The sequence below is a fragment of the Vidua macroura genome, chromosome 9 (assembly GCF_024509145.1).
Source record: "Vidua macroura isolate BioBank_ID:100142 chromosome 9, ASM2450914v1, whole genome shotgun sequence".
Lineage (NCBI taxonomy): Eukaryota > Metazoa > Chordata > Aves > Passeriformes > Viduidae > Vidua > Vidua macroura.
In genome coordinates, this window is record NC_071579.1 from 23,609,088 (window position 1) to 23,632,072 (window position 22,985).

General features: G+C 42.2%; 1 protein-coding gene and 1 long non-coding RNA gene across 5 annotated transcripts; one reads left to right on the forward strand and one right to left on the reverse strand.

Annotated features, from left to right (window-relative positions):
• The first annotated feature begins 1,228 nt into the window (after positions 1-1,228).
• Positions 1,229-22,440, forward strand: AKR1A1 (aldo-keto reductase family 1 member A1). 4 transcript variants are annotated; one of them, XM_053984577.1, is made up of 9 exons: positions 1,229-1,328; positions 3,582-3,677; positions 9,915-10,034; positions 11,780-11,931; positions 14,131-14,326; positions 14,931-15,130; positions 16,159-16,231; positions 16,903-16,989; positions 20,544-22,440. In XM_053984577.1, exons 2-9 carry the CDS (start codon positions 3,588-3,590, stop codon positions 20,607-20,609), a joined length of 984 nt encoding a protein of 327 aa, XP_053840552.1. In that variant the 5' UTR covers positions 1,229-1,328; positions 3,582-3,587; the 3' UTR covers positions 20,610-22,440. The 4 variants fall into 4 exon arrangements, with proteins under 4 accessions (XP_053840552.1, XP_053840555.1, XP_053840553.1 ...); XM_053984580.1 differs by lacking the exon at positions 1,229-1,328 and adding an exon at positions 1,358-1,430; XM_053984578.1 differs by lacking the exon at positions 1,229-1,328 and adding an exon at positions 1,556-1,739.
• LOC128811190 (uncharacterized) lies at positions 22,001-22,905 on the reverse strand. Its single transcript, XR_008438265.1, has 2 exons — positions 22,638-22,905; positions 22,001-22,066 (listed from the first exon to the last, which is right to left on the reverse strand). It is a non-coding gene; the product is annotated as an uncharacterized LOC128811190 (long non-coding RNA).
• Positions 22,906-22,985: the final 80 nt, after the last annotated feature.

Genomic DNA, 22,985 nt, shown 5'->3' on the forward strand with positions numbered 1-22,985 from the left:
GGCTGAGGTTTGTTAAAGTTTTCATATGTGAGATTTACATAATTCAAGCATCTTCTTTTGCTTGAAGATTGTGGATTTTCAAATGGATGTGATTGCCAGGGTCTTCATAAAAATAAATCAAACTCAGCAGTGATTCCTCCCCCTTTATTATTTCATTTCCTGCTTCCTGTTACTTATAACTGTTGTCTTGTCCTTGCACTTTTCTTCCACTTTCCTTTATTTTGTCAAAACAGGCTGTGCAGCAGAAAAATCTGGTCACATGCATGCCCAAGAGATTAACTGACCTTTGTGCTTTTAAGCCTCCTGAGCAGTTCAAGTCAGAATAGCAAAGAGAGAATCTGCAGCAGATTTATCTTTTGGAAATAAGTAACAGGCTCTTCAAAGCCCCACCAGAGGTATCAATTGCCTTATTTATGATCTACTCTTACTCTAAATGATTTTAAATTACTTGTAAAGATGGAATCCTGGAGTAAAAGTCAAAACGGATTATCTGTTTTTAGTTGTGTTTAAGATTGGGTGCACAGTTGATTCTCGATTACAGGCCAAAGTCTGCTCCAGCGGGAGGCTTTTACTGAGCAGTAGCAGCGCTGTCCCTGCCCAGCAGTGAAAGCACTCAGCTGAACGAGCCTGCTTTAACCACTGCGGTCCCGAGCAAACAAGGAAATGAATTCCCGGCCATCTGCAGGGAGAGGAGCCCCAGCCTTCCCAGAAAGTGCGACTTCTCTATAGACCTTAGGGTGCAAAAGCTGAAGCAAAACGAGCGCAACCGGCCTTTCACTTTCCCTGGATCCCTGTTTTTTAGATCTGCAAATAAAACTGGGTATATTCGGTCTTCCTACAAGTAGAAATGGCTTCAAGAGGCCACGACAAACAGCAGTCAGGGAGATGCAAACGCTTCTTGTCAAATTTATGGGCCGGGGTCGCCTTTGTCTCTTGCCCCCGTGCGGCCCAGCCCATCGCATTTATCACTTCACTCTCGGCGGGAGAGGCGAGGCTGGGCTGCCTGAGCTTCCCGACGGGACCCGGGCCGGGCTGGCCCAGGAGAACAGCGGGGCAAACCCGATGAGTAACAGGAGCGGGTCGGTGCCGGGGGCCCGATGAGTTACGGCGAGCGGGTCGGTGCCGGGGAGCCCCGCCAGGCACAGAGCCGTGAGGGCAGCTCAGCCCCGCTAAACCCGCACGGATGGACTTTCACATTTGAACCCGTCACGGGCACCCGCGCTGCCCCAGCCCGCGGCCCGGGGCGCGTTCCCGGCGGAAGCGGAAGGGCCGGGCAGCAGCAGGAGCAGCAGCTTCAATAACGGCGGTAGCAGCGGTCGGTACCGGCGGTGAGTACGAGAGCGCTGCGGGGACTGCGGGGCCACCTTATCACCCCTCCACCGCCCCCCGCGCCGGGCGGGCCCGCCCTGCGCCGCCCCGATAAGGGGCAGGTGGGCGCACTCGGCCTCTCCAGGGGAGCCAAAATGCAGAGGGGTTACCCCCGATCCGTGCGGCAGAAGCTGCTCGGTTACAGCGACTTAAGCATTGCCAATCTGTACCTATTTGCATATTAAGAGCATGTATAGCTATGGTTGTTTTACTGCTGAAAGACTCGTTGCTTTAGGTGAAAAAAGAGCCGTAGCTGTGGGTTGATGAACCGGGGTAGTTTGCATTATTGTGGCTATTGATGCATCCTCCCAGCCTTACACCGTCCTTGAATTACTCTGAGCTTTAATCCTTTCATGTGAATGTGGCAGTAGGTTGGTGATTTTAAACCATAACCATATCTTACTTGTCCAGAATTAGTTTGCTTTTATGTTTGTTTTTATCTCTGCCCTTCTAAGAAGAGGCTTTCAGCTTTTTAATGAACTGAATAATTATGGCTGGCATAATAAATGTGATTCTCCTAAATCCCCTATTTTAGGGAAGAATCTGAGTGTAAAGTATTAATTAACCTTTTTTTCCCAGTGTCTGCTATTCTGATGTGTTCCATTCTTCCAGAGGCTATAGTTCAAATCTCTCTGCAGTGTTAATGTGCAATACTACATGAAGCAAGATGGTTCTTAAAAATGTGCTGATGCTAGTTATTGATTAAATGTGTACCTTGTCTTCTGGGCTGAACTCTTACCTTTAAGATGATTGCATAACATGGTTGTGTAAAGCATACAGTTGGTATTTTACTTGTATTATAGGCCAAAGTGAATCAAAAAGCTTTACATTTTTAGATGTGTTGCTTGATGCAAGAATATGTCTTTATTTAGGCAAGTAAATTCTGTTAAACAGCACCCACTTGCATGTAGCTGGCTACAAAATGGCTATGGAAGCTCAGAGTAGAAGAGAATAGTGTTGGCACCATCACGCTGTCTTCTCTGACCTCCTACCCCAATAAAACAGATGTACACCTGCAGTTTGGTTCAGCAGTGATTGTCTTCAGCACCTATAGCTGGACTTAGCTCAGTGCAAATCCAGGGCTATTAGTGCAGTGTAATGATTGTCTTGCACCAGGTGATGCTGGCCCATTACAATCCTGATAAGAAAAGCACTCAGACTCTAAGGTATTATATCAAATGATGCTTTATAGAGCTAACCCTTTAAAGAAAGAGGAGAGTGTTGATAGTTGTGCATCTCTTCAGGTGCTGAGAGCCCCAACTTGTGCAGCATTGAGCAGATCTCACACAGCACAGTGTGCAGACCCTGTCCATAACAGGGGTTACCCTGGTTTGGTCATTTGAACTGCTAGGGATTCTTTTACAGGAAAACACCTCTATTCATCACTTCTGCTGTCAGACAGAAAGAATGCTCGCAGGAGAACTTCCTGCTTTTTTAGATAAAGGCAAGCATGCATGGGTAGCATAATTGCAGGTAGAAAGTGTGAGCTACCTGCAGACTCCTGTTACAGGTTGCTGCTGAGCTTATCCTGCAGCTTGTGCATCCCACAGCACAAGGCTGGGCATGAAGTGCAGCACAACATAAGCCTGGACCTACTCAGGTTAACTGTTACAGGGATCCCTAGCTCCTTGGTGTACAATGGCCTTCAGGTCAGGATCACTCCAACAGCTCTTCTACATCCCTCTGAAAAACAAGTGTGCTATTTGGTGTCTGCTGTTAAATCTACAAAAGTTTGGCTTGAGAAGCTAAACAAGAAATTGAAAGCATAAACTCTGTGTGAACGCATCCATCAGCTGGGACATAATTATGTGAGGAAAATGACAACACTGAGAAGGCAGACCTATTTTGGGATAGTATGCTATGTGGATGCTGAACTCTGAAAACATCATTCCTCCTACGTAGTCAGATGTAACTAACATTGCATTCCTCCAGTCTTGGTTATTTTTGTTGCTTTTTGTTTTTTAAACAAATAACATTCATGATTTTGGATGCAGCAGAGCTTGGGAAGTAATTGAAACCAGCTAGCCAGCTTTGGAGATCATCCTGAATGCAGTTTCTTTTTAACTGAGCAGAAACATAGATCATGAGGATGTTGGGACACACTGTAATCCCTTCCTTTGTTGATGAAAAAACTTTGCCATTTTGAGCAGAAAAGGTAAATTGTTGCAACTTAAAGAATTGCTGCAAAACTGTTTGTTCTTTTTATTCTTTAGGTAAAAATGCCTGCAACATGTGACTTTGTTGCACTGCACACTGGGCAGAAGATGCCTCTCGTGGGACTGGGAACTTGGAAAAGTGACCGTGGCCAAGTAAGCAGGGAAAAATAGGATATTGTGCTCTCAACTAGTATGTGTGTTTGTGCACTTTTTTTGAAGGTCCCAGATCTGAGGTCTGGATCCTTTGCTTGAGCTGTTCTAGTCTTGAGTCCACTGAAGTTGAATGTATGTATGTGGATATTCTCCTGACTAAGGCCTAAGGCACAAAGACAGCAGATCCTTCCAGAAAGGAAGATCCCTTCAGACTTGTTAGCCCTGGCCTCGGGCAGTGGTGCTCTGGGACATAAACCCAGAAGAAGTCAGTGAATGGTATTTCTATAATATGGTGTTGGACTCTTCCACTGGCAAGTCCTCAGGCTGCTGGTCTGACCAGACACCCCTCTGGCTTAGGCTGATGACTCAGCAGAAAGCATTATTTTGGGAGGCAGAAACTCAAGTTGTTCTTGTAATAAGTCCTGTTCCAGCAGCCAGCCAATGGTTAGCAGGAAAACAAAGAACTTGCTTGGGTCAGCCTGCTTTCTGAATAAGAAGACTCATGTATCATTAGACATTCACTCTGCTTCTGAATGCAGTGAATTGGCAAACACCACACTTGGAAACAATTCTGTGTGTTACTACAAACAGTCTGTGGGAATGTTTGTGTGCTCCGTGGTGTGCCTGCTATTTTAATGCTTCTCCCCTTTGTCTGTCTTTTCGTATCTCTTTCATTTAGTTAAAAGATACATTTTTTGGGAAAAAAATTGTATGTATTTCCTGTGAAAGGCAATGTCCACTGCTTGGTGGAATTCCTAGCTGGTATTCAAAGAATTGTGGAATCACATAATGGTTTGGGTTGGAAGAGACCTTAAAGACCATCTAGTTCCAATTCCCTGCTGTGGGAAGGGTGACCCTTCCACTAGACCAGATTGTTCAGAGGTCAATCCACCCTGGCCTTGAACATTTCCAGAGATGAGGCATCCACAGCCTCTCTGGATTATGCATGTCTGTGCAGTAAATGGATGTCTCACTGCTACTCATGTGTGAGCTTTTTGATGTTTTTTGGGGTATGTTGGATGACATCGTGCTCATGACTGAGAGGGAAAGTAAAAACTCTTCTCAAGACGTGCAATTCTCTTGTGCCAGCTAGAGGAAAAGGTGGGAAACAAGCTATGAAAATTAAATCTATTCAGAGCCATTTTACTGTGGGTTTTCCTGTCCAAACAACTGTCAGGACAGGGGTATCTGTTTGGAATAGTTGTTCTAATGTGGAAGCTGAGTTGGTGTGAGAGCTCAGTCAGCCTCTTAAATGAGGAAAAGGGTGAATGTGCAGATCAAATGACAGCTGAATTAAGTTTGTTAACATGCACAAACTTAATGGATGAATTTCTGTGCACTCAAAACAGTTAAATATGCTTTGTCTAAAGCAAATGTCTGAAACTAAACAAACAAAATATGAATGTGTTGTTTATTCTGTGAACTAATTGTTCTGAGAAATGTGTGGCCTTAGAAAGGAACCAGGACAGATCCTGTTTGTGCATAATTCAGTTGGATTTTGCCATAATCAGCAGTGCTGCTGGCAGCTGAACTCCACACAGGATTCAGCCATCTTCTCTGGCTGTCATTGGGAATCACTTCTTTGGAATATCTGCTGTCTTCAAAGGCTTCCTTGTAGAATGTATTGAAGGCAAAATCTAGGAAGTGCAGTGAAAAGGGCCAGAGTTACAGAAGCTGCTCCTATGGAATTAATGAATTTCTGCTTACCACTTTTGAAAATTCAGGGGCATTTACAGCAATTTGGCAGTGTCCATATGATTTACCCTTAAAAAGACATGATGTAGTTCAGGGATAATAACTACTATTATCAATTAAAGACTAGGGGCTAAAAACCCAGAGAAGTAGAAGAATTTGCATTGATTAAATTTGGTTTAGCTGTTTCCCAAGTAGAGGCTATTTATCAACAGCTCTTTTGTTCAAGGGTTGCATTAGAAGCAAGTGTGGAAATGGATGGCTTTTAAATTATTTTGGGTAAATATTTTGCAGATTGTAATTCTTTCCCTTGCCAAGCTTGAGTAATTTCTTTATTACTGCTGTTACTGTCCCTGACTATAAACAAGCCTTGACCATGTAGACAGATCTTAGCAGTCCACTACAAAGGTGTCATAGCAGACCCAGTTTCCTAGATATTAATAGGGGAAAAAGAATTGACTCTGATTCCATGTTGAAACACTATAGGATTTTATAGGATTGACACCATATAAAATAATAGGATGTTTTGTATTTTACATGATCAAATGCTAGAAGAGAAATTTGTTTTGCATGTTTCCATAGGAATATGATGGAGGGCTGTTGAATGGAAGAGAGCACAGTACTGAAGTTTATGATCTGGCAGCATGAACGAGTTCAAAGAGAAATCCATTCAGACAGGAGCATCAGGAATATCAGTACCATGGCATTTTGATATTGCAGCTGCATTTAATTCTTTGTTCTCTTCTCTCAAGTGAGCCATGCTTTCAACCTGGAGGATTGATCCCCACCTGATGAGCAGCCTAACCTGTAGTGGCAGAGGCTGGTTCTGTGGGACAGGGAGGCACAGGGCTTGTATTTCTGTGTGAAACCTTGGAAAAGCTGAAGAGAAGTGCACCTCAGAAAACCAGCCAGACAGGGTGTCTTGTGACAGCATTGCAGCTTCCGGGGAGAATGTTGAGTTCTTGAAGTTTGTTAGACAATATAGAGAATCCTGGTTATGGGCACAAAAAAATTCACTGCTGTTAAGGAAGGGATTTAAATTCAACATTTGAAGGATAAGAGGCAAACCCCTTTATTTTAGGGAACACCTCCTTATAAATTGGCATTCTTTATCTTGTGGTGTGAGTTCCTTTTCAGCCAATTTTAGTGCAATATTTAGAAACTGTGGTATAGCAACACTTGGGTTCTGGTCATAGTGCATCTGAACATCACGTGCACTGATTATTTGTTTTTTTCCTACTTCCTCTCAGCAAAAGGACTGCTAAAGTGTGTCAGCTTTGCAGGAAGCAGGGATGGCTGGTCAAAGCCTTTTCTTTCCCAGTAGTATCGAACTATTAAGAGTGGAAATCTCTTCATAATGGCTTGGGGCTGTGCACAAGAGGCTTCTGGGTCACTTGAACTGTGTGTTGCCTGGAAGTATAAAGATGGATGGCTTGTTAGTTTTTTAACCTTGTGAGAGGCAAACTGAAGAATTGGAAATCTAGTAATGAATATTATATTTAATGGAGACTTACAGATTGTTTCTGAATCTGCCACTGATACTGTGTTCATCCATCTTCAAAAGAGGGTGGGTGGCAAGGCCAAGTCCCTTACTGGGATGTTTAAACGGGAGTGTAGTTCCTTGGACTTTGCTATAAAGTGAAGGAGAATGAGGCTCCAACTGCAATACCTCTGTCTGTTTTGGGGCAAACCATTTGAAGAAAGGCATGAAACAGCTGATGAGACAGCAGCAACAGTGATGCAAGGTTTGGGAAAGGTGAGTTGTGATCAAAGGGGGAAACACCTGCAGTTATGTGGTCAAGAGAGGTGTGAGAGGAGCTGTGCACTTTGCAAATGTGGGAAAAGCTCTCACAAAGGGCAAGCTGTGAATTTCATGTCTGGGAGGAATGGGATGTGGCATCAGGGTCATCTTTGTGAGTCATGTAAAAGACTTCTAACATAAAGATTTCAAAGCATTGGAAAAGACTGCCTGTCACAAGAAGGGCTGTGACATATGTGTGTAGGAGTGGTCTGGGTTTACTCTGCCCAGCTGTGGGCCTTGAGGATAGACTGGAAGATGTCTCAAGATCCATTCAGAGGTACTTTTAGTAAGACCTAACTTTTTAGTTCTGTGGGGATGTATTGGTGAGTCACACTTAAGCTGTGTGACTCAACTTGCCTAATGCAAAGTAAACTCACTAATTGCTCCTTTCATAGCAGTATTGACAGGCTCAACTAAAGAATATATGGAAAGTTTGAAGGATCCTTTGGCTATTTGTACTTCACAACAACAAATACCCACAGGCATATGAATCTTCAGCTGTCTCTGTTGTGTTTTTGTTCTCTATCCCCTACCATGAAATGCATGTACCACTCTGAAGTTAATCTCAAAAATACAGAACTTCTTCTTAAAAAAAGTACTTTTTAAAAACTTATGTTATTTTTCCCCTCCAAAAATTCCTTTTTTCATGTTTCTTCTCGATTATTTGCCTTTTGTGTGGAACAGGAGCTCTCTGTTCACATTGAAATGTCTTAGTAGGCTGGGAATAGCTTACACAAATACAGATAATTTAAATAATGTTTGGAGCTGAGGAAAATAATCAGTCCCAAATCTTCAGTGCTTGAAATTTCTCAAAACATGCTGATAAAAAAATACAGCCTCTTGATCGCTTTGCAGAGACATGTTTGGAGTGCTTTATCTCTGTTTTTCTGTGAGTGATACCTACTTTCATTTATGGTAAACTTTGTGCCTGTTTGATTAAAAAGAGTATTATTCTGATATAGGAAATAGGGGATTCCAGACACAGAACATTGCTATTTTTCTGTCCCTCTCCACAAATTTAACCTTTTTGGAGGATAGAAACTGAGTCTTAAAAGTCCTTACTATGTCTCAAGTGATTTCAGAATTACCCTGCTCTTGATTTTGTAGTGACCTGAAAAATATCTTTGTCAGGGGAAACAAGGACTGTAAGTACCATCCTGCTAGAGAAAGGAAGACTTCACTGCTGTAATAGAAGTGCTTTGTCATCCTGGCTAAGGGAAACTGAGCTACACTCCAGTTTTCCTCTCAAAATGCCAAAGAATGTAGTCAGAATATCCTGTGTCTGCTTTTACTGCACTTCTTGACAAGAAAAACAAATCAAATCCACCAGTAGGAGAGAGGTCTCATTTCATTCTCCATTGCCTTTTTGTAGCATCTGAAAGCAGGACTGTACACGTCTTTGCTCGATATTACTAATTTTGTCAGCTTTAAATTTGAAAATGCTGGTACTTTGATTAAGTTGTTAATCAAAGTACCAACATTTTCAAATTTACAGCTACTTTGATTAAGTTGTTAATCAAAGTAGCCCTCTAGCCTTTGTGGACATATTTTTTAATCTCATGACAAGAGGTGTGATTTCACTTAACATTTATGGCCCTATTGCATCAAACCTTATATGCAGAGTAATTTACAGTCTCCCACAGTCTTGAAAGACAAGTTAGTGAGGTGCAGTGTATAGAAATCCCTGTGCAGATGGGGTGTATTATTCTTTCTGTAGTACTTCAGAAGGACAGATGCAAGAGAGAATGTGTGCTAACTGTCCACTGGAAGTTAAATGCAACAGATTTTACTAAATGGTCATCAGCCTAATGGGAAATGATGATTTCACTGGCAACTGTAGTAATTCTTCATTCTTGCACAATCATTTATAGAAAATCTTTTTTTAAAAAGCTCCTTAGGAGTACTCACAAAGATGCCATTCTGTGTTTTTTTCTGGTTTCTAGACTTGAGCCATATCTGAGGCCCACATGTGAAGACATTTGGTGCTTGTGCTTCATTAGAGCTTTCAAAAGCAGATACAGATTTGAAGTAAAGTGCCTTGGTTTCCAAAAATCATTCTAGCTTTTGTGTGACAATATGAAGCAAGAGTTGTGTTGCTGTTGGCAACACCTTCATTGTCAGCAATGTTGAAAGCAAAACGTAAAGTTGTGAGCATCATCAGGAGTATCCCAGCAGCATGATTTTTGCTGTTGTGCAATTATGAGACAAGAAAGAAGAATGTTCCATAGAAGGGCATTGTCTTGATGATTAAGTGTGAGTGGCTGAACCAAACACAAACTCTGGTGATTCTGGAGTTAGAAGCCTGGCTCTTTCTTTACTGAGCAAGGCGAAATATATTCCAGGTTTGACTGATGTTGATTTGTCACTTAGGCCAGAAAAGTTGTCTTCCTAAGCCATGACTTATTTGAAAACTGCTTCTTAGAGTTCATTCTATATTTAAGAAAAGTGTAACAACTGTAGTGAAGAGTAGGGATTTGTTCTACCTGGTGCATTCTTGCATGCTGGCTCTGTGTGCACTATCCATTTTCTTGTTCCTCTTGAAGTGCCTGCCAGCAGTTTGCTCTTCCCCCCTAAGGACTGTGCCACTGAGACTCCAGATCCTTGCGTTTGAATCGCATGACCTTATACAGGTCTTTTGTTTTTCTGGGGGGTGTTCCTCTCTAAGTCTTGTAGTGTTTTTTAACTTTTCTCCCGTGCCACATCCCTTTTCAGTGGGTGCATGGGCAGTGTGTTTGTGGTTGCAGGTGAAGGAGGCAGTGAAACACGCCCTCAGCGTGGGCTATCGCCACATCGACTGCGCAGCCGCCTACAGCAACGAAGCCGAGATCGGGGAGGCCTTCCAGGAGTGTGTTGGGCCCAGCAAGGTAAAAGCACAGGAACTGCCCTGCTAGCTGTGTGTTGTGCCAAAACTTACAGCTGGCCCTTGTGAAGGTAACAGTTGTGGTTTTTCCTGCTGGTCTGCACCAGCTGTTTGCTATTTATCAGGAGAAGGCATGAAAGAGGGCTTTCTCTCCTCTGAGAACCCTCCTGGCTGTAATGGAGAAGAAAGATTGTCAGGGATATTTGGATGGAATGTACAGAAAATGCCTGTGGTCTTGGTGGTTTTTTTCCTTTTCCCCTTACAAAGTATCCCAGTTTGGATACTTTGGGGTTTCCAGAATCAGTAGTTATAATGTAAAATATTTGTCGTGATTTATATGAAAAGTTACCTTGACTTTCCAGTCTAGCATGCAATGGGGGATAGCCACAGCAAATTTAGGTTTTTTTGTTATTGATAAAATATCAACTGTAGGTTTTTTGGTTATAGATAAAATATGAGTGAGTAAATGTGGTGAATTTTAATTTTTTTTAAACAGGGATTGCACGTGAAAGTTTCATAAATGTGACTCCAGAGTCTGCACCTGAGAGTTTGAGGCCTAAGTATAATGCAATGTGAGAGGCATTCCTATGTATGAGCTGAGGTGGAATCTTTAATTTATTCCCTAAAGGGGCCAAAAGGATAACCTGTACAGCTTCATAGCCCATGGAAAGGAAGTTTTCCTGTTCTTGCTCTCCTGCTGCTCTTGCCTTGGCTTTAGGGCAATCTCTTTGTTATGTGTTTGAGAGGCTGTTTTCAGCTTGCCCCAGGGATTCCTCCCTATTAGATGTGGTAACAATGGCAAGCATTTTTGTTCAGTTCATATTAGCTAGCGAACTTAGAACTAGAATTTGAATCAGAATTCTTTTAAAAAGAATTTTTAAATATCTTCCTTTTAAACACAACATCCTTGTGTGAAACACAGAAATAATTGAATGGTTGGAAGAGAGAAATGAGAATTAATAATTCAAAATTCAAAAAATTAATCATTCCATTTCTTCCAAATAGACTTGAGTGAAGTTTTGTCAGATATGAGAGAGTGAGAAGTGTCCTTTCTGATGGAATTATTTGCTTCGTTTTGCCCAATGTGATCTCCCTTTTCTATTTTATACTTTCTAGATAACCAGTGTTTTATTTATAAACCATTGTTTTATTTCTGGTTCTTACCCTTCCAATACAGGGTACAGGTCCTCAGTTCTTACTGTGTTCCTCTCACAGCCTAGAAACACTAATGCAGAGATTTGGGGAATCTTCTGATTTTCCCACACTCTTTCCCACACTCTTTCCACAGGAAGCAATCTGGGTTTATAGCATGTGATAGTAAAGTAAGTTAGCTCGTTGAGCCTGGAATATGTGAATTGTTAAATGGAAATTTGAAAATTTACATATGAATAAGTTGAGTAATCTTTCTTTTGGTCACATCACACTTAGTAATGGCTTTAACCCTTGAATTGGAAGGTTTGGAAGAGTGAGTATGTGGAAATAATTTTTTTGTTTTTCAAAACTTGTAATTGATAAAGTATTTGATATACTTTAAGACTTGCCACTGTGTATATTTCTCTGGCTCTTCTCCATCCAGTATATTTTTGAAAGGTTTAATTTGTAGGTTCCATGTGTTACCTTTAAAAAAAAAAAACGTAACAAACCACAAAACTTCAGTTGTTCTCTTTGTTTTAAAACTAATTGGGGAATTGTTGCAATTCTCTTTCTGAACTTGCTCCAGTATATTATGCTCTCCTTCCTTTCTTGAAGGTTATTAAAAGGGAGGACCTGTTTGTAACATCAAAGCTCTGGAATACCAAGCACCACCCAGAAGATGTAGAGCCAGCACTGAGGAAAACACTTGGAGATCTGAAACTGGATTACCTGGACCTGTACCTCATGCACTGGCCTCATGCCTTTGAGTAAGTTCTAGATGCAAAGGGCACAGAATGCAGAAACACCAGTTTTACATAAGTGGCTCATGGTATATCCTGAGGATGTTCTTTCTGAGCTGTGCATTTCTTCCTGGTTATGCTGCCTGCAAGGTGTTTTTTGGTGTTTAAAGTTTGAAACAGTCTAGTGTCTTCATCTAGGCACTGGAGAGGTGTAGCAGCTGTTCTTGGTTCTGCCATTGGCCTACCTGGTAACCTTGAGGAAATACCAGAACTGCTTTGTGCCTCAGTTGTACTGATGTGTGAAATGGGAATTAAGTGCTTCATAAAGACAACACTTTTCACTTGTAGTTATTAACTGTACTGGAATGGACAAGCACATGCAGTATCATGGTATCTGTGTGAGGTGGAAGTGAATTGACTTCTTATGACACAAATTGCAGTAATTCTATGATTTGAGGAAATAAGAGACAAGAAAGTTTTCCAGTTAAGTGTTAAATGCACTTATCCTACAATCCCATGAGAAGCACAGTTCCATACTCTATTTCCTTGAAGATGTGGAAGTAGTTGTTTCCCCACCCAACTACAATCAGCAAAAAGGCGGGAGGAATAAATCTCCTTGCCAAAGGTTTGTTGGTAGAGTTGGTCCTGCCTTAGGACAGGTAGAGTAGATCAGAGGGGTCCATTCAGGGCCTGGATCCATGTCTGAGATAGTTCACATGGACTGTTGCCATGTCTGGGACCTGCCTTTCAGTTTAAGGGGCCTCTGTTCTGCAAATCTGAGAATGTTTTTCCCCTTCTAGTCACATGAACTGAATTTTACAAATGTCATACACTAATGATAAGATTAAAGATGCTCAAAGTATAAATATATTCCTCAGCATAACAGAATGAGGAAGTGTTTTTAACTAGAACTGGTCTGGAGGAAGAGCTGGTAAAAATTCCCCCTGTTGTGCAACAGGTTTGCTTTTCATTTGCTTGAAAAAAAAACCACCCCATCAAACATTGCTTTGATAATGACACATAACACAAATAATAATGTACGTTTACATAGTACTAATATTTAAATTTAGATTATATTGTGACACTGTTGACAAAACTGACAGTCTAATAAAGCACTTTCATTTCTTTTCTCATTGGAAACAGTATACTCTGCAGTTTTCCATTATTTCTACATAACTGTTTTAATGCATGCTTATTTATAATGTCTGTTGCATTGGGAGGCTAAGCTAAGGAATGTTATTTACAGAAAATCAACAGACTTCCAGATGAAAATCACAGTGCCTTTAGGTCTTGAAAATTACTCTCACTTAATACAGTACTCTTGACATAAGAAGCTGCTCTTCCAAGTTGGGAGCTCGTAAGGCTTTCAGGGTTGTTTTTGGTTCTAATTTAAGTGACATGAAGAACCATCTCCCCTTGTCCCTAAGTACTGCCATTTCTCACACCGTTCACTGCTTAGCTAGAGCAGTGTAAGAGTCTCATTGCTGAACTAGCAGAGTCCTGTGGTGATTATGGAGCAGGGTTCTCCCAGGGGGATTGCTGGTACCCTTCCCAGCATGGACTGCTCATAGACCAGTCATAGATCTCACCCCTTTGGCTGTGGGGGTGTCACCTGGCACAGGTGGGTACTTTGTGTCTGTTTGGGTGGGTTTTGATGGTGGTTTTTTTTTTTTTTTTTTTTTTTAAATGTGTTGGTATGACTAATTGGAAGGAAACATACCTAACCTGTAAACAACATGTAAATGTTAGGACTTCTGGGAGAATCTGCTTATATTGAGTAGTGACACAGCTACAGAATCCAGAGGGAGTGGAAAGGCTGGTGTCTTTTGAATATGGTTTCTCCTAGATAGCTCTTAAACCCAGATCCCTTTGGTAGCAACTCCAAGCCACCCTCTGAGTTACTGCTCCCTAAATCAGCTGTTTTATGGGGTGTGCAAAGAGCTGCTGCTGTGTGTACAGTGTTTTTTTCAGTTCTGTGTAGTCACTGCTGTATAGGTGAGCACTTCAAAGTGCTGTGTAACAACTTGAAGTAGGAAAGACTGCCTTGTGTAACAACTGCTTATAGGTTAAGTCATGTAATGGAATTGAACAGACAGATTCATTCAGTTTGTACTCTGTCCTTCAGACTATGTAGAAACTTTTAAGACTGCTGTGAGGAAGGTTTCTTTGAGTGAAGAACTAAAATAATTTGGTGCATGTACTTACACTTCACCTTTGATGCTGTAGACGAGGGGACAATCTCTTCCCAAAGAATGCCGATAACACGATGCGTTACGACTACATTGATTATAAGGATACCTGGAAGGCAATGGAGAAACTGGTGGAAAAAGGTCTTGTGAAGGCCATTGGGCTGTCAAACTTCAACAGTCGTCAGATCGATGATGTATTAAGTGTGGCTACTGTGAAGCCAGCTGTGCTCCAGGTAAGGTGGACAAAGGAGACAAACACCTTTCCTATTTGTCCATAAGAATGAAGAATTTGCAAACCAATGTCATGTGTCTAGCACAAGAGGTGCAGCTACTTATTTGTAGGGAAGAATATAGCCAGTTCTGCAGGAGCAGGCACACAGAGGCTATTTTTCAAGGCAGATTGAAAAGGAGTCCTTACATCCATGTTCCATGGGCATTTATACTTGCTTAGATGAACAGGTCTTTGGAAGAGTTCATCTTCCATGTAAGGAACAATTTTATCTGTAAAAAGGAAAGATTGTGAGGGTGTAACTTGGATCCCTAGTGCATAGAAGTTTCTTGCTTGTTGGATGATCTGTTTGGTACCAAGGGAAAGTCCAGCACCAAGCTTAGGTGATCTGTTCTTTGTTTCCTATAAGCTTAGCCTACCAGACACTTCTTTCTCCTGGTAGTGATTTGAGTTACTAAGGTTAACTTAAACCCTTATCCTCATAAGGTTTTCTGGAATCTGGAATGAACTCCTGTGATATGTTTGGTTCTTTTGTGCTTGACTTCTTGTTTGTTTAATTGTATGTTGATATCTGTTCTGTAGCCACTCATTTTGGGTCATTTTAATAGGTGGAATGCCATCCTTACCTAGCTCAGAACGAGCTGATTGCTCACTGCCAGAAACGAGGACTGGTGGTCACTGCCTACAGTCCCCTTGGCTCTCCAGATCGCATGTGGAAACACCCAGATGAGCCTGTGCTGCTAGAGGAACCTGGGGTCAAAAAAATTGCAGAAAAATACAGCAAGTCACCTGCACAGATCATCCTCAGGTACAGAATAATTGTGAGAGGGGTGGTGTTTGGGACCCAGCCTTCAGTCAAGTAAAACATACAACCTAGAAGGAATCCACTTAAAGGGTGTCAGGGAGGGGGTAAAATCACAGGGAGTCCCAAAAGCAAACCCCACTTGGTGCTTGTTTTACAAAGCTGGGAGGGTTGGTCCTGCCTTAGGGCGGGTAGGCTAGATCAGAGGAGTCCATTCAGGGCCTGGATCCATGTCTGAGATAGTTCACATGGACTGTTGCCATGTCTGGACAGTACATTTTCTGCTGGGATATAGCAGTAAGACAATTAAGGCAGCAGTGTACCATATGTGAGTGCTGCCCACTGAATTTGCATCTGGCTGGTTCCTTGAAGCCTCTAATGCTTGCTGCTGCACTCAGGTGCACTCCCAGGAAGGAGGGCTGAGGAGAAGACTTGCCTCCTTTGCACTGAAGTACTGTTTGCTGTTTTGTTTTATATAGCCAGGTACTGGATATTAAGAAACAAGATGAGTGAGTGATACCCAGAATGTGATCAGCACCTTGTAAACTAAGACTGGATTTTTATCCTCATTTTTCTTGACTGGCTTTGTATCCATCAGTGTCACTACAGTCTTGGGCAGTAGCAGGTTACCCAGAGAGCTGAATGTGTTCAAGATTTTTTGCTCAAGCCTCATGACAGGCATTTCAGGGATCTGGGTTTTCATTTAGTTTCTGAGTGGTTGTCAGGTTAGAACTTGCTTGAAATGCCTAAGTATGTTTTTCTGATTGTTTCTTGGGCTTTTAGCTTGAAACAGTTGAAACCCAGGTGCTTGTTCCAAGGCATGAACATCCTCCCCTCTCTGATTAATTCAGTTGTTACTGTCTTGCTTGAGCTTGGACATACCAGGACCTAATACAATACAGGGCTGTGTCACTCCTGTGGAGATTTTTATTTCACAGAAGTGGCATCTCTGCTGCCAGAGATTACTCCTCAACCAAAATAAATACTTATTGTCCTTGGACTATACAGACAAAGTCTCTCACCTCCTCTTGCAGATGGCAAGTACAGCGTAAAGTGGTTGTCATTCCCAAGAGTGTCACTCCTGCTCGCATTCAGCAGAATCTGCAGGTAAGCTGAAATGGAGTAGAGGAGTTTCAGAAATGCCCTTTTCATGTGAGTGATTGCTATAGAGTCCTACAACTTGCAGAACAGCAAGCTGAGGCACTTGGTTCATACTTGTTCATCAATGTATGCACACCCTGGGGAGAGAGGGTAAAGATGCTTTTTGAAAACAAAGCATGTGTTTCAAGCAACTCGGTGTGTGTGTGCAATGTGTACATGCACAGTCTTGTTATCAGAAGGTAAAGAATGTACTTTGTAGAGGTCTAAATGAAAAATCTGTACTTAATTTTTTTGAGACACAAATTTATTGAAATAGAGAGTCTTCTAGTTATGCTCAGTGACTCTTATTTACAAGTACTAGTTTCTCTATTCTGCAAGTGAGGGCTGGTGACTACTTCTCCAGCAAACTGCCATTCTAGTGATGCTGAAGGAGTAAGTGTGGTTCACTTCTGCTCTGAAGTAGAGACTTCAGAAATTATTTGAAAACACTGACTTGTGGCAGAGCACTATGCAGTACCAGTGTAAGCTTAGAGCTGGCAGGTATGTGAACAGCTCAGACTTTAAGCCTTTGCTTTGGTGTTTGTTATGAGTTTCATTGCAATTTCATATTTATTAGCAGAAAACAAACTGATGGCAACTTATGGTTATTGAGTAAAGCCTCTGGCTTTTGTTCTCAGGTATTTGACTTCAGCCTTACAGAAGAGGAGATGAGCCACATTGGAAGCCTGAATAAGAACTGGCGTTACATTGTGCCAATGATCACGGTAAATTTCTTGTGTTTCCAATAGTTTTCAATATGTGCATATGGCCACCACTTGGGATTTTTACAGTTTTGTTTCTTTAGTGTTCCCATCAGAACTACTGTATCTTCTTAGGGTATCCAAGAGGAAAGAATTTTTCAAAAGCTGGGTACAGAAAAGGCAGCTTGTTGAAAATTTTTGTCCTCTGTTTTCAACATGGGTGGCTCTCTCTTGAGTTCTCATTACTGACTCCCATGGGTCTTTAAGTCAGAGTCCCATCTTCAAAGCTCACCAAGCTCCTGCTGATTTGTTCTTCTCAAGTCCAAGCAGGCTAAGCTCCATGGCATTCCTCCACAAGTACTCCTTGTGCCAGCTGTCACTTTCTACTTTGTACCATCAACCTCTAAGATCAGTGAAGACTCAGGGTGCTGCTGCTTCTCCCCACCCATGGTGGAAGTCACATCAGGAAATTGGTCCCCTCCCCTCCGCCCTCTGCTGCATGTCCCCCTTTTCAGAATCTGTTGTAATGACCTTTCTCCAATGTAAGGAGTTTGGATTAGGCTGTTCTATTTTTCTTCCCAAATCCATTAGCTGCATGTTTTAGCATCAGTGATTTACTGTGTCACATGAACCCTTACCTCATGTGCTAGCAGATGCCAGTTTGTTTTTAGAGAAGCTGCTGCCTTGTAAGCATTGAAGTCCTCTTGGTCTTTCCTTTATTACGTTAAAGGACCTAAACTTGTTCCTTTTCCCTCATTGCAAAAAAGATAGTCAATGCCTTGTTATCTCCTGTCTTTATAGGGTTTCTCATTTCTTCTTGTCCTGCTTCTGACTTTACAACAGAAAGCCATTGCCATTCCCTGGTGCATCACTGGCCAGGATATGGCAACTGTAACAAGTTGCTGTAACAAGTTGTGCGATAATGAATCTGAAGTGATTTATCCCTTCTCTGCCATACAGTACACTGTACAGATACAGGAAATCTCAGCAAATTTGGGAGCTGTCAGGCATAGCCTGGCCTCCTCAGTGCTTTGCCTGTAAATTATCCTTCAGTAGTGGCTGCTGGCTGTAGTAATTCCTTGGGGAAAGCTTTTCTCCAGGATTTATCATTGTGGGTTTTTTGAATACTTGAGTATATCAGTGACCAGCCCAAGTTAGAAAAGAAGCTATGAATGTGTGGGGAATGATTGTCTCATATCAAGGGTAGATATGTGTTACAGCTTTCACTGTTTGTCATGCTTACATGAGCTTCAAGGCTGACCTTTTAACTGTATGTGTGCATAAATATAAACCCTCACATCCCTGCAGCCAAAATTCTCTCTGTGGTTATGGATTGGGAGTCTGTATACCAAACAAGCTTAGCTGCTGACTGTGTGAATGGGGTAGTGACAAGCATGCCTGCTGCTGACAATATGTTTCTTTCAAGTGTTTTGTTAATGAAACTACAAAATACATTTAAATGTAGCCTGGCTTGAATGAGCCAGGGATAATTCATGTGCTTTTGTTACCTGGGAGACCTGATCAGATCACAGGGATTCACAAAGGTGAGATGAAATACAGTTCAAAGCGGCAGCCTATCCAGCTTGAGAAAGGGTCCATGTGATGCAGCTGAGCTTCAAAGATAGTGCCATATTGTCAGATAATGAGACAGGAAGAAGCAAGATGAGTAGAGTTAAATCACAGCTCTGTAGCTCTAAGATCTCTAATGGAACCTTTTGTCTCCTGCCCATTCCTTCTGGGCTTATTGGAAAGAATTTTTATCAACTGTGAATTAAAAGTCCTGTCTAACCTTTCATGCCTATCTCCATTATGAATCTGACTTAGTGTCTGGATTTCAAAGTGTAATATGACAGTGACGAGAGAGCTGCTATCATAACTGATGAGACAGTTCTTCTAGGCTTTACTTCATTGATCTATAGCCACAAGTTCTTAAAATTGTGCCACTCTCTTCCTCGTTGTGTATGTTTAAAGCCTGAGGGGAGGCTATTACATTGCATGTAGACAATTAAAGTTGCTTTATACTTTTAACTGTTCATTATCTGAATAGAATTTGGAAGTTACCTTGCACCAATCTGAAATCCAAACTTTTGGAAACATGTAATTGGCTGTGGAATATACTTAAGTGAAACTTAAATGACTGTCAGGCCAGGAGAGGAGGAATGTAGTGAGCACATCATGATCTCTTTTAAAAAGTTAGCTACTGTTGATGTGCAGGTGTGCTCATTGCTGATTTTATCCCTCCGCTTCTCTCACATTCCTGGAGTAGACTGGAATCAGTGATGTGAAACATTGCTTCTGGCAGCTGCTGTCTTGGCCTGCTGTGAACAAGAATGCTTGCTTGTTCTGTGTGCACAAATATGCAGGGGGACAGAACTGGGGGGGGGAGAGTGAAGAATATGAATTCTAGGAACATCAGGAAAGTGTTGGCTTTCAAGAGAACTTGAGGAAACCTGAAGCTACTGTGACACTTCTGTCCTGTTTCAAGGACTGCCTTCAGCTGACAGCTTCCTTGCAGGTCTATTTTATTCGGAGCATTAGTCAAATGTTACACAGTAACATCTTCGTTCTGTGCTCTGCAGTGCCCCCAGGTGACTCCTTTCATTTAAACAGCTCATTGCAGGAATTCCAGTCGCTTTGAAATGCAGGTTTTATATTCAAAGCGAATGGGACACTTACTTGGTTTGGAAGTCCCTGTGAATTCCTCTGTGCCCATAACATTTTGAGTGATCGCTACCATCACGTTTATATGTATAAAAACCAAGGATTTCTCTAATATAACTTTTATTGAGGCATTAGTTGTTTAACTTAAGTTTTGGCTGGATGGTGCTTGCCTGACACGTGGGGAGGCGTGTGTTCTGGGCCAGTGCTGCACCCAGACTTCCCCAAAAGTTACAGATGAGGTTTTGCCTCAGCTACATGGAAGTTGGGGTTGTTTCAATGGACTTGGTACAACAGAAATGTGAGTTGTCCATGCTTCAAGATGGGATGTAGGAACTGCGACTTCTGCATGGCTGTGTCTGGTTTTGGGCCAGCCTGAGCCTCTGGTTATCTGTGAATATTGGTTTCAGTGCTCCCATTTTACAGATGGACAAGTTGGTCTTCTGTGGAAGTGTTCCTAAAAGGAGTTCAGTGACACTATTAATGCCTCAATACATGACCCTGAACAAGCCTCTCAATGTGTTTCATCTTATCCATCTCTAAAATTGGCAGCCCAGCAATTCTCTGTCATGGAAACACAGACAAAGGCTCCAATTCCAATAAAGTGTTTTGAAGCGTGCATATTACAGCACTTACTCAGTAACAGCTACAAGGCATGAGGCTTTTAACTATCCTTAGTCTAATTCTTCAAGTCTCTGCAGCTTGAGAGACTTGCTCTAGGCTACAGAAGTCTGTTTTTTCTTTCAAGAAAGGCTAAGAAGACCTAGGAGTAGAGGGAGGAGCTCTTGTTTAAGCTGAAAAATGCACTCCCAGATTTTTGGGATACAAAGTGTTAGAAATCTAAATCATGGAGAACTTGAAACTGTGAGTAAGAATGGATTTTATTTTTCTGACTTGAGTCTGTCTTGTTTATTTCACAGGTGGATGGAAAACTAGTAGCCAGAGATGCTGGACACCCTCACTACCCCTTTAATGACCCCTATTAACTACTAGAAAATAAGGTGTTAAAGTAATGCTCCTGTAATTGCCCTTCCACAAAGTAATTGTTGCCACGATTTGTCAAAGGCACTGTCCAAATGAAAACCTTCCTTCCCAAGTAGGTTTTCCTACAATGTACTACTTCTAATCGACCTCCTGCCTGGAGATCCTGTGGCTTCTGTTCCAAAGTTTGTGGATTTATTACAATGACTGCAAGCTGGCTCCTGGAGGCATCAGATCTTTTGGAGATTACATAAAGAGTAATGGAGTCTAAGTCAAGTTCCAAACACATCGTTATCAGACAAGGGCATTACTTTGAGTAATTACTTTGGTTACTACTGTGAAATGGTTTTGAAAACTTCAGTTACTACCGTGATGAGGGAAAAAAAGAAGGGTGAAGGCATGAAATTTTTTTTAAGGCTAAAGAATTGCTCAGCCATCAACTTTGATATCTTTATTAATAATTTTTTTACACAGGGAATGAAGTGAAATGTGCTACAGTTGCCCTATGTCTATAAACCATTCATTAAAACCCAAGTAATCAGCCATACCCAGTGCTTTTATCCACTTCACAGTACTTTTGGGACGTAGAGTTGTCAAATTTCTCTTTCTTTTAATTTGCCTGTAGATTTGAGGAGAATAAAAGCAGACCCTGGAGCAGGCCTTCAGGTAAATCCTCTCTCTTGCTTGTCACAGTGCTGGGTTTCAGCTCTGATCCTATCACAAAAGCCACAAGAACTTTTCAGCAAGTCTTGCAGAAAAACATCCTACTTCTCCCGTGAAGCTGTCCAGTGTTCCTTTACCAAAGATGTCCATTTGGAGTTCTGGAAGGTCAGAAAATTAGTTCCTAATTTTACAGTAAGACCAAAGACCTGTCAGAGCTCCCAGTGTTTTAATGTTGCATTTTTGGCTGCTGCCAAAAAATGTCTTTGGTTGATGCTTAGGAGAGCTGCTCCTGTCTCCTGCTGTACCACTGACCTGCTGGTAACTCGGGGTGAGTCATTTGCCTTTTGTGCCTGTTTTCTTACTTGCCATGTCTCTGTGTTCCCCTGGCAGAGACTCATTTCCGGAGTGCTGATGCGCCCCTGGACTGGAACTCCAGCTCTAAGCACAGTTTTCTTTGGTTTCAGTCTCTTAATGAACTGGGTGGTCATCTGAGCACAAAGGGCATGAAGTGTTAGTACCTACCTGTGCTCTGGTGGTGACACTTTCTGTGGCCTTAGAAACATCAACACTTTATTTTGGTCCTCTCTACCTGTTAAATAGAATTAATTTTTTTCCCATAGTAGTAGCAAGCAATTAGAAAAATAGTCTTGTATATGAAATAGTTCAAAAGGTAAAGAATTAGACGCTTTAATTTGGATAACCTCATTTGCCATAGGCCTATAGCAGATCTATGAATTCATTTTGAGTGTAAAGCCTTCTCAGGTAATTCCTTCCCTGGGCCTCACAGTGTGCAGCTGAACTGGAAAAAAAAAAAAGAGTGACACCCATTTATCATTCCTTGTAAACCGCAGGCAAAATTTCAGGAACATCCTTTGTAAAATGTTTCCTAATTCCTGATGAATGTGCCTCAGTGGAGGAAGCCATTGCACCTCATTTAGGATTCTTTACTAGACTCGACATTTTCTCCTAAGGAAAATTAAATTCTTGTTGGTTTCTTTAATTGTTCTACTCAGAGACGGTGACTTTGAATATGGTTCTTGTTGCAGTCATTAGGCAAGCAATTGAACTTTGAAGGCACTCTGGAGACTGCAGCCATCCTGACAAGGACAGTGGCTTTTCTTGCTTGTTTCACTTGCATTTTTGCTTGTTTAAATAAATTCTGTATGCACTGTATGACTTCGAGACTTTCTCCCCCTGCCTCTTATGAGGCCCCAAATAACTTTAGTTATTTCTCTGAGCAAGAGTACCTAAGTGGGCTGGGAGAATTCCCAAGAACAGCACCTTAAAGCTGTAGCCCTGGGAGCCCCACACTTCCCAGCTCTGTTCCTGCAGGGAGAGACAGAGCGGGATTGAAGCTGGAGAACTTTTACCTTGAAATAGCAGAGCCTGAAGGTCTCGGTGCTGGGCTGTACTGTGACAGGACAGCGGCCATGTCAGCCCTGCCTACTCGTGTGTTCATGTGCCAAGGGAGAGCCGAGCATCTGCGTTAGCTGCCCAGAAACGCGGGGCCCGTTCGCCTGGAAGAGGCCGAGGGCGGCTGCAGAGCCTGGCCGGGCTGCCGGAGCGTCCCGGGCTCTCAGCCGGGGCTGAGGGGGTCCCACAGCCAGGCTGAGGGAGCGGGACTGCACCTCCCGACATGCCCCGCGGGACCCCGCCTCCCTCTCCGGTACTACACTTCCCAGCGCGCCCCGCGCGGCGGCGCCCCCGGCGTCCCGCGG